The sequence below is a fragment of the Phyllobates terribilis genome, unplaced genomic scaffold (assembly GCF_046119375.1).
Source record: "Phyllobates terribilis strain yellow unplaced genomic scaffold, ASM4611937v1 Scaffold_4__5_contigs__length_816908805, whole genome shotgun sequence".
NCBI lineage: Eukaryota > Metazoa > Chordata > Amphibia > Anura > Dendrobatidae > Phyllobates > Phyllobates terribilis.
The window spans coordinates 799,380,055-799,400,819 of NW_027362764.1; the positions used below are offsets into that span (position 1 = coordinate 799,380,055).

At 53.0% G+C, this 20,765-nt stretch overlaps 6 protein-coding genes across 6 annotated transcripts; all 6 read right to left on the reverse strand.

Annotated features, from left to right (window-relative positions):
• Window positions 1–3,653: 3,653 nt before the first annotated feature.
• On the reverse strand, window positions 3,654–4,064 carry LOC141264731 (histone H3). Its single transcript, XM_073676991.1, has one exon. The coding sequence runs from the start codon at window positions 4,062–4,064 to the stop codon at window positions 3,654–3,656; it is 411 nt and encodes a 136-aa protein (XP_073533092.1).
• A 1,065-nt stretch (window positions 4,065–5,129) lies between these two features.
• LOC141264549 (histone H4) lies at window positions 5,130–5,485 on the reverse strand. The gene has a single exon (XM_073676823.1). The coding sequence runs from the start codon at window positions 5,461–5,463 to the stop codon at window positions 5,152–5,154; it is 312 nt and encodes a 103-aa protein (XP_073532924.1). The 5' UTR covers window positions 5,464–5,485; the 3' UTR covers window positions 5,130–5,151.
• Window positions 5,486–6,435: 950 nt separating this feature from the next.
• Window positions 6,436–7,117, reverse strand: LOC141264550 (histone H1.5-like). Its single transcript, XM_073676824.1, has one exon. It carries the CDS (start codon window positions 7,075–7,077, stop codon window positions 6,436–6,438), a length of 642 nt encoding a protein of 213 aa, XP_073532925.1. The 5' UTR covers window positions 7,078–7,117.
• A 5,957-nt stretch (window positions 7,118–13,074) lies between these two features.
• LOC141264551 (histone H3-like) lies at window positions 13,075–15,063 on the reverse strand. Its single transcript, XM_073676825.1, has 2 exons — window positions 14,705–15,063; window positions 13,075–14,159 (listed from the first exon to the last, which is right to left on the reverse strand). Exon 2 carries the CDS (start codon window positions 13,547–13,549, stop codon window positions 13,085–13,087), a length of 465 nt encoding a protein of 154 aa, XP_073532926.1. The 5' UTR covers window positions 13,550–14,159; window positions 14,705–15,063; the 3' UTR covers window positions 13,075–13,084.
• On the reverse strand, window positions 14,456–14,767 carry LOC141264732 (histone H4). Its single transcript, XM_073676992.1, has one exon. The coding sequence runs from the start codon at window positions 14,765–14,767 to the stop codon at window positions 14,456–14,458; it is 312 nt and encodes a 103-aa protein (XP_073533093.1).
• A 277-nt stretch (window positions 15,064–15,340) lies between the features above and the next one.
• LOC141264552 (histone H1.5-like) lies at window positions 15,341–16,060 on the reverse strand. Its single transcript, XM_073676827.1, has one exon. The coding sequence runs from the start codon at window positions 16,018–16,020 to the stop codon at window positions 15,379–15,381; it is 642 nt and encodes a 213-aa protein (XP_073532928.1). The 5' UTR covers window positions 16,021–16,060; the 3' UTR covers window positions 15,341–15,378.
• Window positions 16,061–20,765: the final 4,705 nt, after the last annotated feature.

Below are 20,765 nucleotides of genomic sequence, written 5' to 3' on the forward strand. Positions count from 1 at the left end.
GGATTTTTTTTTCACCACTTACATATAAAAGAACCTATACATGTTTGGTGTCTACGAACTCGTAATGACCTGGAGAATAAGAATGGCAGCTCAGTTTCAGCATTCAGTGAACGTGGTAAAAAAATAAATAAAAAACAACTGTGGTATTGCACTTTTTTTGCAATATTACCGCACTTGGAACTTTTTTCCCGTTTTCCCGTATATGATATGGTAAAACTAGTAATGGCGTTGAATAGTACAACTCGTCCCACAAAAAATAAGCCCTCACATGGCTATATTGCCCAAAAAATAAAAACGCTATGGCTCTGGGAACAAGAGGAGCAAAAAACGAAAAAGCAAAAACGGAAAAAGCTCTGGTCCTTAAGGGGTTAAAAAAATTGCAGACTCTGGAAGACCTACCGCTTGTACTGGCAACGTCCCTCGTGTTGGTGTTACGGGGAATGGTTGCCTGCCTTCTGTCTGCGGCCACCACTCTGCTTCTTCCTGCCTGTTGGGGTACTCTGCCTCCCTCCCCCTGTGTGCTGCTCTGCATGTCCTAAGCCAGGTTGGGTCAGCTACTAGATCATCCTGCTCAGTGCAGACACATGTTTCCAGGGGAGAGGAGCCGCTCAGTGCAGCCACATGTTTCCAGGGGAGAGGAGCCGCTCAGTGCAGCCACATGTTTCCAGGGGAGAGGAGCCGCTCAGTGCAGCCACATGTTCCTCGGGGAGAGGAGCCGCTCAGTGCAGCCACATGTTCCTCGGGGAGAGGAGCCGCTCAGTGCAGCCACATGTTCCTCAGGGAGAGGAGCCGCTCAGTGCAGCCACATGTTCCTCGGAGAGGAGCCGCCACATGTTCCCAGGGGAGAGGAGCCGCTCAGTGCAGCCACATGTTCCTCGGGGAGAGGAGCCGCTCAGAGCAGCCACATGTTCCCAGTGGAGAGGAGCCGCTCAGTGCAGCCACATGTTCCTCGGGGAGAGGATCCGCTCAGTGCAGCCACATGTTCCTCGGGGAGAGGAGCCGCTCAGTGCAGCCACATGTTCCCAAGGGAGAGGAGCCGCTCAGTGCAGCCACATGTTTCCAGGGGAGAGGAGCCGCTCAGTGCAGCCACATGTTTCCAGGGGAGAGGAGCCGCTCAGTGCAGCCACATGTTTCCAGGGGAGAGGAGCCGCTCAGTGCAGCCACATGTTCCTCGGGGAGAGGAGCCGCTCAGTGCAGCCACATGTTCCTCGGGGAGAGGAGCCGCTCAGTGCAGCCACATGTTCCTCGGAGAGGAGCCGCCACATGTTCCCAGTGGAGAGGAGCCGCTCAGTGCAGCCACATGTTCCTCGGGGAGAGGAGCCGCTCAGAGCAGCCACATGTTCCCAGTGGAGAGGAGCCGCTCAGTGCAGCCACATGTTCCTCGGGGAGAGGATCCGCTCAGTGCAGCCACATGTTCCTCGGGGAGAGGAGCCGCTCAGTGCAGCCACATGTTCCCAAGGGAGAGGAGCCGCTCAGTGCAGCCACATGTTTCCAGGGGAGAGGAGCCGCTCAGTGCAGCCACATGTTTCCAGGGGAGAGGAGCCGCTCAGTGCAGCCACATGTTCCTCGGGGAGAGGAGCCGCTCAGTGCAGCCACATGTTCCTCGGGGAGAGGAGCCGCTCAGTGCAGCCACATGTTCCTCGGAGAGAGGAGCCGCCACATGTTCCCAGGGTAGAGGAGCCGCTCAGTGCAGCCACATGTTCCTCGGGGAGAGGAGCCGCTCAGAGCAGCCACATGTTCCCAGTGGAGAGGAGCCGCTCAGTGCAGCCACATGTTCCTCGAGGAGAGGATCCGCTCAGTGCAGCCACATGTTCCTCGGGGAGAGGAGCCGCTCAGTGCAGCCACATGTTTCCAGGGGAGAGGAGCCGCTCAGTGCAGCCACATGTTCCTCGGGGAGAGGAGCCGCTCAGTGCAGCCACATGTTCCTCGGGGAGAGGAGCCGCTCAGTGCAGCCACATGTTCCTCGGAGAGAGGAGCAGCCACATGTTCCTCGGAGAGAGGAGCCGCCACATGTTCCCAGGGGAGAGGAGCCGCTCAGTGCAGCCACATGTTTCCAGGGGAGAGGAGCCGCTCAGTGCAGCCACATGTTCCTCGGGGAGAGGAGCCGCTCAGTGCAGCCACATGTTCCTCGGGGAGAGGAGCCGCTCAGTGCAGCCACATGTTCCTCGGAGAGAGGAGCAGCCACATGTTCCTCGGAGAGAGGAGCAGCCACATGTTCCCAGGGGAGAGGAGCCGCTCAGTGCAGCCACATGTTCCTCGGGGAGAGGAGCCGCTCAGAGCAGCCACATGTTCCCAGTGGAGAGGAGCCGCTCAGTGCAGCCACATGTTCCCAGTGGAGAGGAGCTGCTCAGTGCAGCCACATGTTCCTCGGGGAGAGGAGCCGCTCAGTGCAGCCACATGTTCCCAGGGGAGAGGAGCCGCTCAGTGCAGCCACATGTTTCCAGGGGAGAGGAGCCGCTCAGTGCAGCCACATGTTCCTCGGGGAGAGGAGCCGCTCAGTGCAGCCACATGTTCCTCGGGGAGAGGAGCCGCCACATGTTCCCAGGGGAGAGGAGCCGCTAAGAGCAGCCACATGTTCGCAGTGGAGAGGAGCCGCTCAGAGCAGCCACATGTTCCCAGTGGAGAGGAGCCGCTCAGAGAAGCCACATGTTCCCAGTGGAGAGGAGCCGCTCAGTGCAGCCACATGTTCCTCGGGGAGAGGATCCGCTCAGTGCAGCCACATGTTCCTCGGGGAGAGGAGCCGCTCAGAGCAGCCACATGTTCCCAGTGGAGAGGAGCCGCTCAGTGCAGCCACATGTTCCCAGTGGAGAGGAGCCGCTCAGTGCAGCCACATGTTCCCAGTGGAGAGGAGCCGCTCAGTGCAGCCACATGTTCCTCGGGGAGAGGAGCCGCTCAGAGCAGCCACATGTTCCCAGTGGAGAGGAGCCGCTCAGTGCAGCCACATGTTCCCAGTGGAGAGGAGCCGCTCAGTGCAGCCACATGTTCCTCGGGGAGAGGAGCCGCTCAGAGCAGCCACATGTTCCCAGTGGAGAGGAGCCGCTCAGTGCAGCCACATGTTCCCAGTGGAGAGGAGCCGCTCAGTGCAGCCACATGTTCCCAGGGGAGAGGATCCGCTCAGTGCAGCCACATGTTCCTCGGGGAGAGGAGCCGCTAAGTGCAGCCACATGTTCCCAGGGGAGAGGAGCCGCTCAGTGCAGCCACATGTTCCTCGGAGAGAGGAGCCGCCACATGTTCCTCGGGGAGAGGAGCCGCTCAGAGCAGCCACATGTTCCCAGTGGAGAGGAGCCGCTCAGAGCAGCCACATGTTCCCAGTGGAGAGGAGCCGCTCAGTGCAGCCACATGTTCCTCGGAGAGAGGAGCCGCCACATGTTCCTCGGGGAGAGGAGCCGCTCAGAGCAGCCACATGTTCCCAGTGGAGAGGAGCCGCTCAGAGCAGCCACATGTTCCCAGTTATAAAGCTGCATACAGGTCGCATCACTGGGCTCAGCTCCATCACAGGCATAATCTGACAGCAACCGCAGCAGTGAGAACAGCACCGACATCCCGCAGCCCAGGCCGCTTCTGAGGGATCAGAGTAATAGAGATCAGCTCGTCTTGGAGGATTTGGTGGCTCTGAAAAGAGCCTTTGTGTTGTTCTCGGGGCCCGGGCAGATCTAAGCTCTCTCCCCGCGGATCCTGCGGGCCAGCTGGATGTCTTTGGGCATGATGGTGACCCTCTTGGCGTGGATGGCGCACAGGTTGGTGTCCTCGAACAGCCCCACCAGATAAGCCTCGCTGGCCTCCTGCAGCGCCATCACCGCCGAGCTCTGGAAGCGCAGATCGGTCTTGAAGTCCTGGGCGATCTCCCTCACCAGGCGCTGGAAGGGAAGCTTACGGATCAGCAGCTCGGTGGACTTCTGGTAGCGACGGATCTCCCGGAGAGCGACTGTTCCTGGCCGGTAGCGATGCGGCTTCTTCACTCCGCCAGTGGCAGGAGCGCTCTTCCTGGCGGCCTTAGTGGCCAGCTGCTTGCGGGGAGCTTTCCCTCCGGTGGATTTACGGGCGGTCTGCTTGGTTCTGGCCATAGCGCTGTATAGACGGGTACAGAAGTGATGAGCGGAGCGGCGGGAGCAGGGCATTTATACTCGTGTGCGCGTCCTCATTGGTCTGTGGGAATTACGCCCCCTGCACGCCATTGGTTCTTATATTAAAAAGCGACCAATAAACACCCGATGCTTTTGTCAGCTATAATAAGAATCTGTCCCGCTACTCGCGAATGGTGAGAAAAATACAAGAAATAAAGAGCAGAAATGCGAAGAGAAAACTTCTAGTGATCTATGGAGAATAAATGTATGAAAACCCTCCCCGATAATAATTCATGGGAATCTACTGTATAGTCCACAGTCCTTGTTTGCTGGATCAGTCCAGGTGATGATTATTATTCAGCTTTATGCATCATCACACGTCGCTTCCAGACCGGTGACCGCTGCTGCCCATCACATCCGCCTCTATGATGACTTGTCACCTGCCGCTGCCCGGGGACTCGTCACGTGTCGCTTCCTTTCCTTATGGATACATAAGGTCCTGTATTGCCTGCACATGAGGAAAGAGACATAGCGAATCAGAAGAACTATACTACATTTCTAATTAGAGATATTTGCTAATATTCTTATTACACCTACTACATATTGGGATGGGATCTTGGAGATGAGAATACCCCTTTAATTTCGCGCTTAATCGCTGCTGGTTTCTTCCGGTGATTGTGCAATACGCGGTGTGAGATCGGGCGATCAGGTTGTGCTCAGTGATCGGCGGCCGCTTTCCTTCCACACAGGAGTGCGATTCCCGGATTAGTTGCGCGGTATCCGCTCCTCCCCGCAGCCGGTATTATAGCGATGTGATTCATCCGTCAGACCGAGCACAGGAGATCGCTGTCGGCTGGAGCTCCGGCCGCACTTTACACTGACGCGGATATTAGTGATCTCTCCCCTCCGTCCCCAGCACCTGACGCTGCAGGGAGCGGATCTAACACCGCGGCGCCTCCTGCTCCAGACCCGAGATCCCGTCACCTCATTACTGCATTCATCCAGCAGGAATCACAGCTTCTCCACTGTACATGTGGGGGGCTCTGATAAGAGCCTTTGGGGGGTGAGGATGGAGCGGAGAACACAATTAACCTCCGAAGCCGTAGAGAGTGCGGCCCTGGCGCTTGAGCGCGTACACCACGTCCATGGCGGTGACGGTCTTCCTCTTGGCGTGCTCGGTGTAGGTGACGGCGTCACGGATCACGTTCTCCAGGAAGACTTTCAGGACGCCGCGAGTCTCCTCATAGATGAGGCCGGAGATGCGCTTGACGCCTCCCCTGCGAGCGAGACGGCGGATGGCAGGCTTGGTGATGCCCTGGATGTTATCACGCAGTACCTTCCTGTGCCGCTTGGCGCCGCCCTTCCCGAGACCTTTCCCTCCTTTACCGCGACCAGACATCTTCCACGTAATCAGCAGAACACGATGACTGAGCAGCGCCGAGCCCTTCCTTTATATAGAGTGTGTGCGGACCGGAGCGAGAACCGCAGGGATGATGCGTTTCCGGGGCGATATTTGATACTAAATTTGCATTATCAGCTCCTCCCCTTCTCTCTGATTGGCTGAACACAGATCAGTTGGTGATTTTGAATTTCCCGCTCATTGTGCTGTAATTTTCCGGCTTCTCTCCTCATCTCGGGGCCGCTGCTGCTCGGAGACTGGAGATCCTGCCTGCTCCAATAATGACAGCGGGAGATCCAGGCTGGAAATAGATCAATCTCTGGGAGATCATCATCGATCAGACGCCTCCACCGGCCTGGAGAGCGAAGGGTGTGTGACATCAGAGGGAAATCAGCGGAAAAGTGGATATAGCTCAGTGGGTATAATCCCTTCTATTAGGGTTTAGCTCAGTGGGTATAATCCCTTCTATTAGTGTTTAGCTCAGTGGGTATAATCCCTTCTATTAGGGTTTAGCTCAGTGGACATAATCCTTTCTGCATATAATCATCTATTAGTGCTTGGCACAGTAGCTATAATCATACAGCTCTGCAGTCACAAGGTGGTGACACTGATCATACAGCTCTGCGGGGAGAAGGTGGTGGCACTGATCATACAGCTCTGCAGTGACAAGGTGGTGGCACTGATCATACAGCTCTGCAGTGACAAGGTGGTGACACTGATCATACAGCTCTGCAGTGACAAGGTGGTGACACTGATCATACAGCTCTGCAGTGACAAGGTGGTGACACTAATCATACAGCTCTGCAGTGACAAGGTGGTGACACTAATCATACAGCTCTGCTGGGACAAGGTGGTGACACTGCTCATACAGCTCTGCTGGGACAAGGTGGTGGCACTGCTCATACAGCTCTGCTGGGACAAGGTGGTGGCTCTGATAAGAGCCTTTGTGGTAGGAGGACAGAGCGGCTCCGCTTATTTCTTGGCCGCGGGCTTCTTGGCTTTAGTTGCCTTCTTAGCCGGACTCTTGGCAGCTTTTGGTTTGGCCGCCTTCTTAGCAGGGCTCTTAGTCACCTTCTTGGGCTTCGGAGCGGCCTTCGGCTTCTTGGGGCTCTTGGTTGCTTTCTTGGCCGCGGCTGCTGCGGGCTTCTTGGCCTTTTTCGGACTTTTCTTGGCCGCGGTCGGAGCCTTCTTGGGCTTCTTTGGGGATTTTGCCGCGGGTTTCTTGGGTTTGGCAGCAGCCGCCGGCTTCTTCTTGGCCGGCTTGTCCTTGGTCTCCTGTTTCTTGTTCAGCTTGAAGGAGCCGGAGGCGCCGCTGCCCTTCACCTGGAGCAGGGACTCCTTGGCGACCAGAGTCCTGACGGCCTGCTTCAGGCGGCTGTTGTTCTTCTCCACATCGTACCCGCCGGCAGCCAGAGCCTTCTTCAGGGCGGCCAGAGACACCCCGCTGCGCTCCTTAGAGGCGGACACGGCTTTCACGATCAGATCGGACACGCTGGGACCGGAGGATTTCTTGCTCTTTTTGGCGCCCCCTGCGGCGGATTTCTTCGACTGCTTCTTGGCTTTGCCGGCCGGTTCGGCGGGAGGAGGAGCGGCGGCTGGCGCGGTCTCTGCCATTGTGTGATGAGGAACAGACACAAGAATCTTCTGGAAGGAAAACACTGAGGACGGAGCTAGAGGCGCCTCTTATATATACAGTCACACTGCGCACTGATTGGCTGCTTCCTCCTGAGCTTCTATTGGCTGACACTGGACACAGGCCCCGCCCCTCCTGTCTGAGCCGAGTGAAGCTCCGCTCTCCCTTGTGCTTCCCTGCCCAGGATAAGAGCCCATTGCCGGCCAGGACCGGGCAGCAGAGCGCGCTTCCTCCGTGTCCTCCTCCTCCCTGACATCTCCCCTACATGTCTACAGCCGTCACTGGCGGAGGAGTAGGCAGGAAGGAGCCGGAGGATCCGGGATCTCCCCATAGTCCTCCCGGGCTGCACCTCACTGTGTATCTGCGGAGATAAAACTGCTGCGGGAGCTCGTCCCTTCTATTCCCGGCACCGGTCACCATCACCGGGATCTGTGCCCCGATCTGTATCGTGCAGGAAGCTGATTGTACGATGTGAGGACGACCTGGATCTGCTGAGAGGCCGGAAGGAGACACAGACGGCGGCTCCGCTCCCTGCAGCTCCTCTCCTGTTATATATATATATATCCAGTGTGTGCAGAGTATGGGGGACACAGGCGGCTCCTCTCCCTGCAGCTCCTCTCCTGTTATACCTATATCCAGTGTGTGCAGTGTATGGGGGACACAGGCGGCTCCTCTCCCTGCAGCTCCTCTCCTGTTATATATATATCCAGTGTGTGCAGTGTATGGGGGACACAGGCGGCTCCTCTCTCTGCAGCTCCTCTCCTGTTATATATATATCCAGTGTGTGCAGTGTATGGGGGACACAGGCGGCTCCTCTCCCTGCAGCTCCTCTCCTGTTATATATATATCCAGTGTGTGCAGTGTATGGGGGACACAGGCGGCTCCTCTCCCTGCAGCTCCTCTCCTGTTATATATATCCAGTGTGTGCAGAGTATGGGGGACACAGGCGGCTCCTCTCCTTGCAGCTCCTCTCCTGTTTTATATATATATATATATATCCAGTGTGTGCAGTGTATGGAGGACACAGGCGGCTCCTCTCCCTGCAGCTCCTCTCCTGTTATATATATCCAGTGTGTGCAGTGTATGGGGGACACAGACGGCTCCGCTCCCTGCAGCTCCTCTCCTGTTATATATATATATCCAGTGTGTGCAGTGTATGGGGGGACACAGGCGGCCCCCCCCCCCTGCAGCTCCTCTCCTGTTATATATATATATCCAGTGTGTGCAGTGTATGGGGGACACAGGCGGCTCCGCTCCCTGCAGCTCCTCTCCTGTTATATATATATATCCAGTGTGTGCAGTGTATGGGGGACACAGGCGACTCCGCTCCCTGCAGCTCCTCTCCTGTTATATATATCCAGTGTGTGCAGTGTATGGGGGACACAGGCGGTTCCTCTCCCTGCAGCTCCTCTCCTGTTATATATATATATCCAGTGTGTGCAGTGTATGGGGGACACAGGCGGCTCCGCTCCCTGCAGCTCCTGTCCTGTTATATATATATATATCCAGTGTGTGCAGTGTATGGGGGACACAGGCGGCTCCGCTCCCTGCAGCTCCTCTCCTGTTATATATATATCCAGTGTGTGCAGTGTATGGGGGACACAGGCGGCTCCACTCCCTGCAGCTCCTCTCCTGTTTTATATATATATATATATATATATATATATCTATATATATCTATCCAGTGTGTGCAGTGTATGGGGGACACAGGCGACTCCGCTCCCTGCAGCTCCTCTCCTGTTATATATATCCAGTGTGTGCAGTGTATAGGGGACACAGGCGGTTCCTCTCCCTGCAGCTCCTCTCCTGTTATATATATCCAGTGTGTGCAGTGTATGGGGGACACAGGCGACTCCGCTCTCTGCAGCTCCTCTCCTGTTATATATATATATATCCAGTGTGTGCAGTGTATGGGGGACACAGGCGGCTCCGCTCCCTGCAGCTCCTCTCCTGTTATATATATATCCAGTGTGTGCAGTGTGCAAGAGACTTGTTTGGGCTAAAGAACACAAGGAATGGACTTTAGACCAGTGGAAATTTGTGCTTTGGTCTGATGAGTTCAAATTTGAGATATTTGGTTCCAACCACCGTGTCTTTGTGCGACGCAGAAAATGTGAACGGATGGACTCTACATGCCTGGTTCCCACCGTGAAGCATGGAGGAGGAGGTGTGATGGTGTGGGGGGGCTTTGCTGGTGACACTGTTTGGGATTTATTCAAAATTGAAGGCATACTGAACCAGCATGGCTACCACAGAATCTTGCAGCGGCATGCTATTCCATCCGGTTTGCGTTTAGTTGGACCATCATTTATTTTTCAACAGGACAATGACCCCAAACACACCTCCAGGCTGTGTAAGGGCTATTTGACCAAGAGGGAGACTGATGGGGTGCTACGCCAGATGACCTGGCCTCCACTGTCGCCAGACCTGAACCCACTCGAGATGGTTTGGGGTGAGCTGGACTGCAGAGTGAAGGCAAAAGGGCCAACTAGTGCTAAGCATCTCTGGGAACTCCTTCAAGATTGTTGGAAGACCATTTCTGGTGACTACCTCTTGAAGCTCATCAAGAGAATGCCAAGAGTGTGCAAAGCAGTCATCAAAGCAAAAGGTGGCTACTGTGAAGAACCGAGAATATAAGACATATTTTCAGGTGTTTCACACTTTTTTGTTAAGTATATAATTCCACATGTGGTAATTCATAGTTTTGCTGCCTTCAGTGTGAATGTACAATTTTCATAGTCATGAAAATACAGAAAAATCTTTAAATGAGAAGGTGTGTCCAAACTTTTGGTCTGTACTGTATATATATCCAGTGTGTGCAGTGTATGGGGGACACAGGCGGCTCCGCTCCTTGCAGCTCCTCTCCTGTTATATATATATCCAGTGTGTGCAGTGTATGGGGGACACAGGCGACTCCGCTCCCTGCAGCTCCTCTCCTGTTATATATATATATATCCAGTGTGTGCAGTGTATGGGGGACACAGGCGACTCCGCTCCCTGCAGCTCCTCTCCTGTTATATATACAGTACAGACCAAAAGTTTGGACACACCTTTTCATTTAAAGATTTTTCTGTATTTTCATGACTATGAAAATTGTACATTCACACTGAAGGCATCAAAACTATGAATTACCACATGTGGAATTATATACTTAACAAAAAAGTGTGAAACAACTGAAAATATGTCTTATATTCTAGGTTCTTCACAGTAGCCACCTTTTGCTTTGATGACTGCTTTGCACACTCTTGGCATTCTCTTGATGAGCTTCAAGAGGTAGTCACCGGAAATGGTTTTCCAACAATCTTGAAGGAGTTCCCAGAGATGCTTAGCACTTGTTGGCCCTTTTGCCTTCACTCTGCGGTCCAGCTCATCCCAAACCATCTCGATTGGGTTCAGGTCTGGTGACTGTGGAGGCCAGGTCATCTGGCGTAGCCCCCCATCACTCTCCTTCTTGGTCAAATAGCCCTTACACAGCCTGGAGATGTGTTTGGGGTCATTGTCCTGTTGAAAAATAAATGATGGTCCAACTAAACGCAAACCGGATGGAATAGCATGCCGCTGCAAGATGCTGTGGTAGCCATGCTGGTTCAGTATGCCTTCAATTTTGAATAAATCCCCAACAGTGTCACCAGCAAAGCCCCCCCACACCATCACACCTCCTGCTCCATGCTTCACGGTGGGAACCAGGCATGTAGAGTCCATCCGTTCACCTTTTCTCCGTCGCACAAAGACACGGTGATTGGAAATAAAAATCTCAAATTTGGACTCATCAGACCAAAGCACAGATTTCCACTGGTCTAATGTCCATTCCTTGTGTTCTTTAGCCCAAACAAGTCTCTTCTGCTTGTTGCCTGTCCTTAGCAGTGGTTTCCTAGCAGCTATTTTACCATGAAGGCCTGCTGCACAAAGTCTCCTCTTAACAGTTGTTGTAGAGATGTGTCTGCTGCTAGAACTCTGTGTGGCATTGACCTGGTCTCGAATCTGAGCTGCTGTTAACCTGCGATTTCTGAGGCTGGTGACTCGGATAAACTTATCCTCAGAAGCAGAGGTGACTCTTGGTCTTCCTTTCCTGGGGCAGTCCTCATGTGAGCCAGTTTCTTTGTAGCGCTTGATGGTTTTTGCAACTGCACTTGGGGAAACTTTCAAAGTTTGGCCAATTTTTCGGACTGACTGACCTTCATTTCTTAAAGTAATGATGGCCACTCATGGCACTTCTTGCCATCCTGCTTCCCACGGAAAAATCCGCATCATGGGCACAGCACATGCGGATTTCAATTGGGGAACATTGCTGCCCTTCTACCATGCGTTTTTAATGCTTTTCCGCAACTGCAAAAACGCCGCGGAAACGCATTAAAAACGCATCATGTGAACTCAACCTAATACACACTATAGGAGACAGATGATCGGCGGCACCGGCTCTTATCAGGAGGATGTGGTGGCTCTTAAAAGAGCCTTTGGTTGTGGACAGATCGGCTGCAGCGCTCACTTGCTCTTCTTGCTGCTCTCGCTCTTCTTGGGCAGCAGCACGGCCTGGATGTTGGGCAGGACGCCCCCCTGGGCGATGGTCACCCCACCCATCAGCTTGTTCAGCTCCTCGTCATTGCGCACCGCCAGCTGCAGGTGTCGGGGGATGATGCGGGTCTTCTTGTTGTCCCGGGCGGCATTACCGGCCAACTCCAGGATCTCAGCGGTCAGATACTCCAGCACAGCGGCCAGATAGACCGGAGCACCGGCGCCCACCCTCTGGGCGTAGATACCCTTGCGGAGAAGCCTGTGCACACGGCCCACCGGGAACTGCAGTCCTGCCTGGGATGAGCGGCTCTTGGCCTTAGCCCGGGCCTTTCCTCCCTGTTTCCGCGTCCAGACATCGTACAATCAGCAGATAACAATCAGCAGAATGTGAGGAGCCCGCGCTGCTGGAGGTTTATATAAGCTGCTGCCCCGCCCTCCTCTCCTGTCATTGGACGGATCTGAAGCCGCTTATGGAGATCAGACTTGAGAAAACACCAATCAGCTGCAGGAGGGAAGGTGTGACGTCACATAGGTCAGATCAATTTCTCACCCAACCGCCACCCGCCCTCATCACAGCAGCTCGTGAAAGCCGTTACGTTAACTCTTTACTGGCTGATTGCTTTCCTGCCTGTCGTCCGGGTGCAGACACAGCGATGCGATCTTTATCCTTAACCCTTGCCTGTCCTATGATCACATACGGGAACACAGAGCCGTCGCCTGCCCCCTCCCCTCAGGCTCTGCTGGTTACATTAAGACACGGACTGGCGCAGCGATCTCTTCTGCCATTAACCCTTTGTCATCATGATGGCGCCTGATCCAGTGCGGCCTCCTCTCAGCGGTTATTACAGATTGTGACGAACCGCACGAGAAACGCTCGTCCTGACCCCAAATATTACATGGAGAGAAAGAGCGGGAGAAGCGGGATCAGCCGAGCAGCACCGAGCTAGAAACCGGCAAAGCGGAGGCAGAATTAACCCTTCAGTGTCTGACGTCCTATATGAGGGCGGTGGAGAATGTCGGCTACCGGCAGCAGAACCGAGAACTTACTGTAATATCAGCCAGAACCGAGGAGTGACGGGGAGAAGCCCCCTATAGACGGAGGGGAGGAGCCAGTGATAAACGTCCCCGACCCCGGAGTCCCGAGGACTGTGCGGAGGAGGCGGCGGATGAGCGCGGACATCTCTCTGCTCCGCAGACACTTCACGGATCATTTATCAGCCCCAGATGTAAGAGAGCGCCACCTGCTGATCACCTATAATATAACCACTGCCAGTTATAAAGCTGCATACAGGTCGCATCACTGGGCTCAGCTCCATCACAGGCATAATCTGACAGCAACCGCAGCAGTGAGAACAGCACCGACATCCCGCAGCCCCGGCCGCTTCTGAGGGATCAGAGTAATAGAGATCAGCTCGTCTTGGAGGATTTGGTGGCTCTGAAAAGAGCCTTTGTGTTGTTCTCGGGGCCCGGGCAGATCTAAGCTCTCTCCCCGCGGATCCTGCGGGCCAGCTGGATGTCTTTGGGCATGATGGTGACCCTCTTGGCGTGGATGGCGCACAGGTTGGTGTCCTCGAACAGCCCCACCAGATAAGCCTCGCTGGCCTCCTGCAGCGCCATCACCGCCGAGCTCTGGAAGCGCAGATCGGTCTTGAAGTCCTGGGCGATCTCCCTCACCAGGCGCTGGAAGGGAAGCTTACGGATCAGCAGCTCGGTGGACTTCTGGTAGCGGCGGATCTCCCGGAGAGCGACTGTTCCTGGCCGGTAGCGATGCGGCTTCTTCACTCCGCCAGTGGCAGGAGCGCTCTTCCTGGCGGCCTTAGTGGCCAGCTGCTTGCGGGGAGCTTTCCCTCCGGTGGATTTACGGGCGGTCTGCTTGGTTCTGGCCATAGCGCTGTATAGACGGACACAGAAATGATGAGCGGAGCGGCGGGAGCAGGGCATTTATACTCGTGTGCGCGTCCTCATTGGTCTGTGGGAACCACGCCCCCTGCACGCCATTGGTTCTTATATTAAAAAGCGACCAATAAACACCCGATGCTTTTGTCAGCTATAATAAGAATCTGTCCCGCTACTCGCGAATAGTGAGAAAAATACAAGAAATAAAGAGCAGAAATGCGAAGAGAAAACTTCTAGTGATCTATGGAGAATAAATGTATGAAAACCCTCCCCGATAATAATTCATGGGAATCTACTGTATAGTCCACAGTCCTTGTTTGCTGGATCAGTCCAGGTGATGATTATTATTCAGCTTTATGTATCATCATCATCACACGTCGCTTCCAGACCGGTGACCGCTGCTGCCCATCACATCCTCTCTATGATGACGATGATGCAGGTGGTGATCTCAGGCTGCTGTCGGTTTCTTCATGTGCGACACTGATTGGAGCAGATCCTCCCCCGCGCGCTGCGATGGTCGCTGCCGATCACTTCTGGATATTTGATGTCGTTTTCTTGTATCTGAGACTCTTCCGCCTCTCAGGTGATGGAGCTGCCCGGGGGGACTCTCACGTGTCGCTTCCTTTCCTTATGGATACATAAGGTCCTGTATTGCCTGCACATGAGGAAAGAGTCATAGCGAATCAGAAGAACTATACTACATTTCTAATTAGAGATATTTGCTCCGGCCGCACTTTACACTGACGCGGATATTAGTGATCTCTCCCCTCCGTCCCCAGCACCTGACGCTGCAGGGAGCGGAACTAACACCGCGGCGCCTCCTGCTCCAGACCCGAGATCCCGTCACCTCATTACTGCATTCATCCAGCAGGAATCACAGCTTCTCCACTGTACATGTGGGGGGCTCTGATAAGAGCCTTTGGGGGGGTGAGGATGGAGCGGAGAACACAATTAACCTCCGAAGCCGTAGAGAGTGCGGCCCTGGCGCTTGAGCGCGTACACCACGTCCATGGCGGTGACGGTCTTCCTCTTGGCGTGCTCGGTGTAGGTGACGGCGTCACGGATCACGTTCTCCAGGAAGACTTTCAGGACGCCGCGAGTCTCCTCATAGATGAGGCCGGAGATGCGCTTGACGCCTCCCCTGCGAGCGAGACGGCGGATGGCAGGCTTGGTGATGCCCTGGATGTTATCACGCAGTACCTTCCTGTGCCGCTTGGCGCCGCCCTTCCCGAGACCTTTCCCTCCTTTACCGCGACCTGACATCTTCCACGTAATCAGCAGAACACAATGACTGAGCAGCGCCGAGCCCTTCCTTTATATAGAGTGTGAGCGGACCGGAACGAGAACCGCAGGGATGATGCGTTTCCGGGGCGAGATTTGATACTAAATTTGCATTATCAGCTCCTCCCCTTCTCTCTGATTGGCTGAACACAGATCAGTTGGTGATTTTGAATTTCCCGCTCATTGTGCTGTAATTTTCCCGCTTCTCTCCTCATCTCGGCGCCGCTGCTGCTCGGAGACTGGAGATCCTGCCTGCTCCAATAATGACAGCGGGAGATCCAGGCTGGAAATAGATCAATCTCTGGGAGATCATCATCGATCAGACGCCTCCACCGGCCTGGAGAGCGAAGGGTGTGTGACATCAGAGGGAAAGTGAAAGTGGATATAGCTCAGTGGGTATAATCCCTGCTATTGGTGTTTAGCTCAGTGGGTATAATCCTTTCTGCATATAATCATCTATTAGTGCTTGGCACAGTAGCTATAATGATACTGCTCTGCAGAGATAAGGTGGTGGCACTGATCATACAGCTCTGCAGGAACAAGGTGGTGGCTCTGATAAGAGCCTTTGTGGTAGGAGGACAGAGCGGCTCCGCTTATTTCTTGGCCGCGGGCTTCTTGGCTTTAGTTGCCTTCTTAGCCGGACTCTTGGCAGCTTTTGGTTTGGCCGCCTTCTTAGCAGGGCTCTTAGTCACCTTCTTGGGCTTCGGAGCGGCCTTCGGCTTCTTGGGGCTCTTGGTTGCTTTCTTGGCCGCGGCTGCTGCGGGCTTCTTGGCCTTTTTCGGACTTTTCTTGGCCGCGGTCGGAGCCTTCTTGGGCTTCTTTGGGGATTTTGCCGCGGGTTTCTTGGGTTTGGCAGCAGCCGCCGGCTTCTTCTTGGCCGGCTTGTCCTTGGTCTCCTGCTTCTTGTTCAGCTTGAAGGAGCCGGAGGCGCCGCTGCCCTTCACCTGGAGCAGGGACTCCTTGGCGACCAGAGTCCTGACGGCCTGCTTCAGGCGGCTGTTGTTCTTCTCCACATCGTAGCCTCCGGCAGCCAGAGCCTTCTTCAGGGCGGCCAGAGACACCCCGCTGCGCTCCTTAGAGGCGGACACGGCTTTCACGATCAGCTCGGACACGCTGGGACCGGAGGATTTCTTGCTCTTCTTGGCGCCACCTGCGGCGGATTTCTTCGGCTGCTTCTTGGCTTTGCCGGCCGGTTCGGCGGGAGGAGGAGCGGCGGCTGGCGCGGTCTCTGCCATTGTGTGATGAGGAACAGACACAAGAATCTCCTGGAAGGAAAACACTGAGGACGGAGCTGGAGGCGCCTCTTATATATACAGTCACACTGCGCACTGATTGGCTGCTTCCTCCTGAGCTTCTATTGGCTGACACTGGACACAGGCCCCGTCCCTCCTGTCTGAGCCGAGTGAAGCTCCGCTCTCCCTTGTGCTTCCCTGCCCGGGATAAGAGCCCAGTACCGGCCAGGACCGGGCAGCAGAGCGCGCTTCCTCCGTGTCCTCCTCCTCCCTGACATCTCCCCTACATGTCTACAGCCGTCACTGGCGGAGGAGGAGGCAGGAAGGAGCCGGAGGATCCGGGATCTCCCCATAGTCCTCCCGGGCTGCACCTCACTGTGTATCTGCGGAGATAAAACTGCTGCGGGAGCTCGTCCCTTCTATTCCCGGCACCGGTCACCATCACCGGGATCTGTGCCCCGATCTGTATCGTGCAGGAAGCTGATTGTACGATGTGAGGACGACCTGGATCTGCTGAGAGGCCGGAAGGAGACACAGACGGCGGCTCCGCTCCCTGCAGCTCCTCTCCTGTTATACCTATATCCAGTGTCTGCAGAGTATGGGGGACACAGGCGGCTCCTCTCCCTGCAGCTCCTCTCCTGTTATATATATATATATATATATCCAGTGTGTGCAGTGTATGGGGGGACACAGGCGGCTCCGCTCCCTGCAGCTCCTCTCCTGTTATATATATATATCCAGTGTGTGCAGTGTATGGGGGACACAGGCGGCTCCTCTCCCTGCAGCTCCTCTCCTGTTATATATATGCAGTGTATGGGGGGACACAGGCGGCCCCCCCCTGCAGCTCCTCTCCTGTTATATATATATATATCCAGTGTGTGCAGTGTATGGGGGACACAGGCGGCTCCGCTCCCTGCAGCTCCTCTCCTGTTATATATATATATCCAGTGTGTGCAGTGTATGGGGGACACAGGCGGCTCCTCTCCCTGCAGCTCCTCTCCTGTTATATATATATCCAGTGTGTGCAGTGTATGGGGGACACAGGCGGCTCCGCTCCCTGCAGCTCCTCTCCTGTTATATATATCCAGTGTGTGCAGTGTATGGGAGACACAGGCGGCTCCGCTCCCTGCTGCTCCTCTCCTGTTATATCTATATCCAGTGTGTGCAGTGCATGGAGCACACAGGCTCCGCTCCCTGCAGCTCCTCTCCTGTTATATATATATATCCAGTGTGTGCAGTGTATAGGGGACACAGGCTCCGCTCCCTGCAGCTCCTCTCCTGTTATATATATATATATCTAGTGTGGGCAGTGTATGGAGGAACACAGGCGGCTCCGCTCCCTGCAGCTCCTCTCCTGTTACATATATATATCCAGTGTGTGCAGTGTATGGGGGACACAGGCGGCTCCTCTCCCTGCAGCTCCTCTCCTGTTATATATATCCAGTCTGTGCAGAGTATGGGGGACACAGGCGGCTCCTCTCCTTGCAGCTCCTCTCCTGTTTTATATATATATATATATATATATATATATATATATATATATATATATATATATCTCCAGTGTGTGCAGTGTATGGGGGACACAGGCGGCTCCTCTCCCTGCAGCTCCTCTCCTGTTATATATATCCAGTGTGTGCAGTGTATGGGGGACACAGACGGCTCCGCTCCCTGCAGCTCCTCTCCTGTTATATATATATATATATATATATCCAGTGTGTGCAGTGTATGGGGGGACACAGGCGGCTCCCCCCCCCCGCAGCTCCTCTCCTGTTATATATATATATCCAGTGTGTGCAGTGTATGGGGGACACAGACGGCTCCGCTCCCTGCAGCTCCTCTCCTGTTATATATATATATTCAGTGTGTGCAGTGTATGGGGGGACACAGGCGGCTCCCCCCCCCTGCAGCTCCTCTCCTGTTATATATATATTCAGTGTGTGCAGTGTATGGGGGACACAGGCGGCTCCTCTCCTTGCAGCTCCTCTCCTGTTTTATATATATATATATATATATATCCAGTGTGTGCAGTGTATGGGGGACACAGGCGGCTCCGCTCCCTGCAGCTCCTCTCCTGTTATATATATATCCAGTGTGTGCAGTGTATAGGGGACACAGGCTCCGCTCCCTGCAGCTCCTCTCCTGTAATATATATATCCAGTGTGTGCAGTGTATGGGGGACACAGGCGGCTCCTCTCCCTGCAGCTCCTCTCCTGTTATATATATATATATCTTGTGTGGGCAGTGTATGGAGGAACACAGGCGGCTCCGCTCCCTGCAGCTCCTCTCCTGTTATATATACAGTACAGACCAAAAGTTTGGACACACCTTCTCATTTAAAGATTTTTCTGTTTTTTTCATGACTTTGAAAACTGTACATTCACACTGAAGGCATCAAAACTATGAATTAACACATGTGGAATTATATACTTAACAAAAAAGTGTGAAACAACTGAAAATATGTCTTATATTCTAGGGTCTTCACAGTAGCCACCTTTTGCTTTGATGACTGCTTTGCACACTCTTGGCATTCTCTTGATGAGCTTCAAGAGGTAGTCACCGGAAATGGTCTTCACTTCACAGGTGTGCCCTGTCAGGTTTAACACTAGAACTACTGATGGAGTCATTTTGACTCCTTTCGTTTTTTATTTCTCTTCTGTGACTACATTTTTCAGAATTCCGGCTTGAAACTCGGTGACTTTTCCTCAAATATGATGTGAAAAAAGATTTTGTGAGAATAAATAATTTTGGTGAAAAATTTGCGCGTTTTTTTTCAAAATTTACCAAGAACTACTGAAGGGAGTCATTTTGACTCCCTACTATATTTTGAGGTCCTTTTGTCACTAAATGTTGCTATAAAGTTTTGTGCATAATTTTTTCACTCTGTCTTATTTACCCTGATGTTCATATAGATGTAGTTCAATTTACATGTCAACTTTTCACATTTTCCTTGTGTTTTACCTGCTTGTATTACTGTGTAATGCTGAACAAAATAGCTTGTTTACTCTAGGCTCTTATCTTATGCTAATGAAGGGTGGTGTTTTTCTAAGGTCCTAGCAGGAGACAGTATTCTGCATAGTAACTTTACTTTCAGTTCAGCTGAAGAGACAAAGAGAACAGACGCAGACATACGAGCTCTGAAGACTCATACAGGTATGAATTGTTATGAAATAGTTTAGCTGTCTGTCAACTGATTCAGCCCACCTACTTTTGAAGGTGGCAGAACAGTTATTATTTCTTTTAGTTTTCATTTCATTTCTATTTTTCAGCAGGGAACTATATAGAATTATGGAATTTGTGAGGAATATGGAGAGAAGACGTTTGATAAAGCCTCAGGATATTCTGGCTACTTTGCAATCCATACCGGAGGATGAATCGGAATCCGAATTGCAGGAACATGTATTTGATTCTGACAGTGATGAAGATTTCATTCCTCAGAACATATCAAGTGAATCTGAAGACTCAGAAGGAACAAATCCAGAAGGTAAGTAGTTATGTGTATTTATTTGTTCTTCCACACACTGAGTTAGGGCCTGTGCACACTAGCAGAATTCTGGCTGAATAGCCATCTGGATATTCTTGCCGCAATACAGGCCGTACCTGCCCGCTCATGCCTGAAGCTCCGCTCCGAACCCCAGGCTGGAGCCGCTGTCAGGGACAGAGCAGCGCTTGCTTACGCGCGAGCTCCGTCCCAGACAGCGGCTCCAGCCCGGGGTTCTGAGCGGAGCTTCAGGTATGAAACTCCGCTCTGTACCTGAGCGGGCAGGTATGGGCCGGATTGTGGTGAGAATATCCGGTCGGATATTCCGCCGCTAATCCAGCCAGTGTGCACGGACCCTTACAAAACAAAAATTCTAAATATTCATCAACTTTTTTACAGATATTCCAAGCACATCAACTGGGGATCGGGCTCATGCAGTTATGTTGCCTCGTGACCATCCTCCTGGTCGTGGACAGAAAAAATCAGCAAAACGTCCCAGAAATGAAAGAACAACAGATAACGATGGCGGCGAAGGTAATGCAACAACAAACACCAGAGAAGGCGAATCTGAAGGAATACTAGTTTCAGCGGATGGTATTCAATGGAAACCTGTTGAAATTGGAGAACACTTGCCTGGTAGGCGTGACAGCCAAAATATTCTTCGAGAAGCACCTGGCCCTACAGGATACGCCAGAAGAAATATCATTATCGATAGTCCTTTGAGCGCATGGCGTTTATTTTTTGATTCATATATATTGACACATATAAAGAACTGTACGCTTGCAGAAGCATGCAGGAACAATAATTTACAGTTTACTCTATCTGATGAGGAGCTAGATGCATTCATTGCGATATTCTATGCTCGTGGAATATCTGGCACGAACCGTCACTCGATTAGCAGTATTTGGTGTAATGACTGGGGAATACCGTTTTGCAAAGCGACAATGTCTAGGGACCGCTTTGTTGAAATTATGAGGTTTCTCAGATTTGATGAGAAATCTACTCGATCGGAGAGACTGCAAACGGACAAGTTTGCTCTATTTTCTACTGTGTGGGACAGGTTTATTGAAAATTGTATTGCGTGTTATAAACCTGGCCCATACATAACGGTGGTTGAGCAACTTTTCCCAAGCAAAACTAGGTGTCCATTCACGCAGTACATGCCTTCCAAACCAGATAAATATGGCCACAAATATTGGCTAGCTGTTGATAAGAGGAGCAAATATCTGGCAAATGGCTTCCCTTATCTAGGCAAAGATGACACACGCCG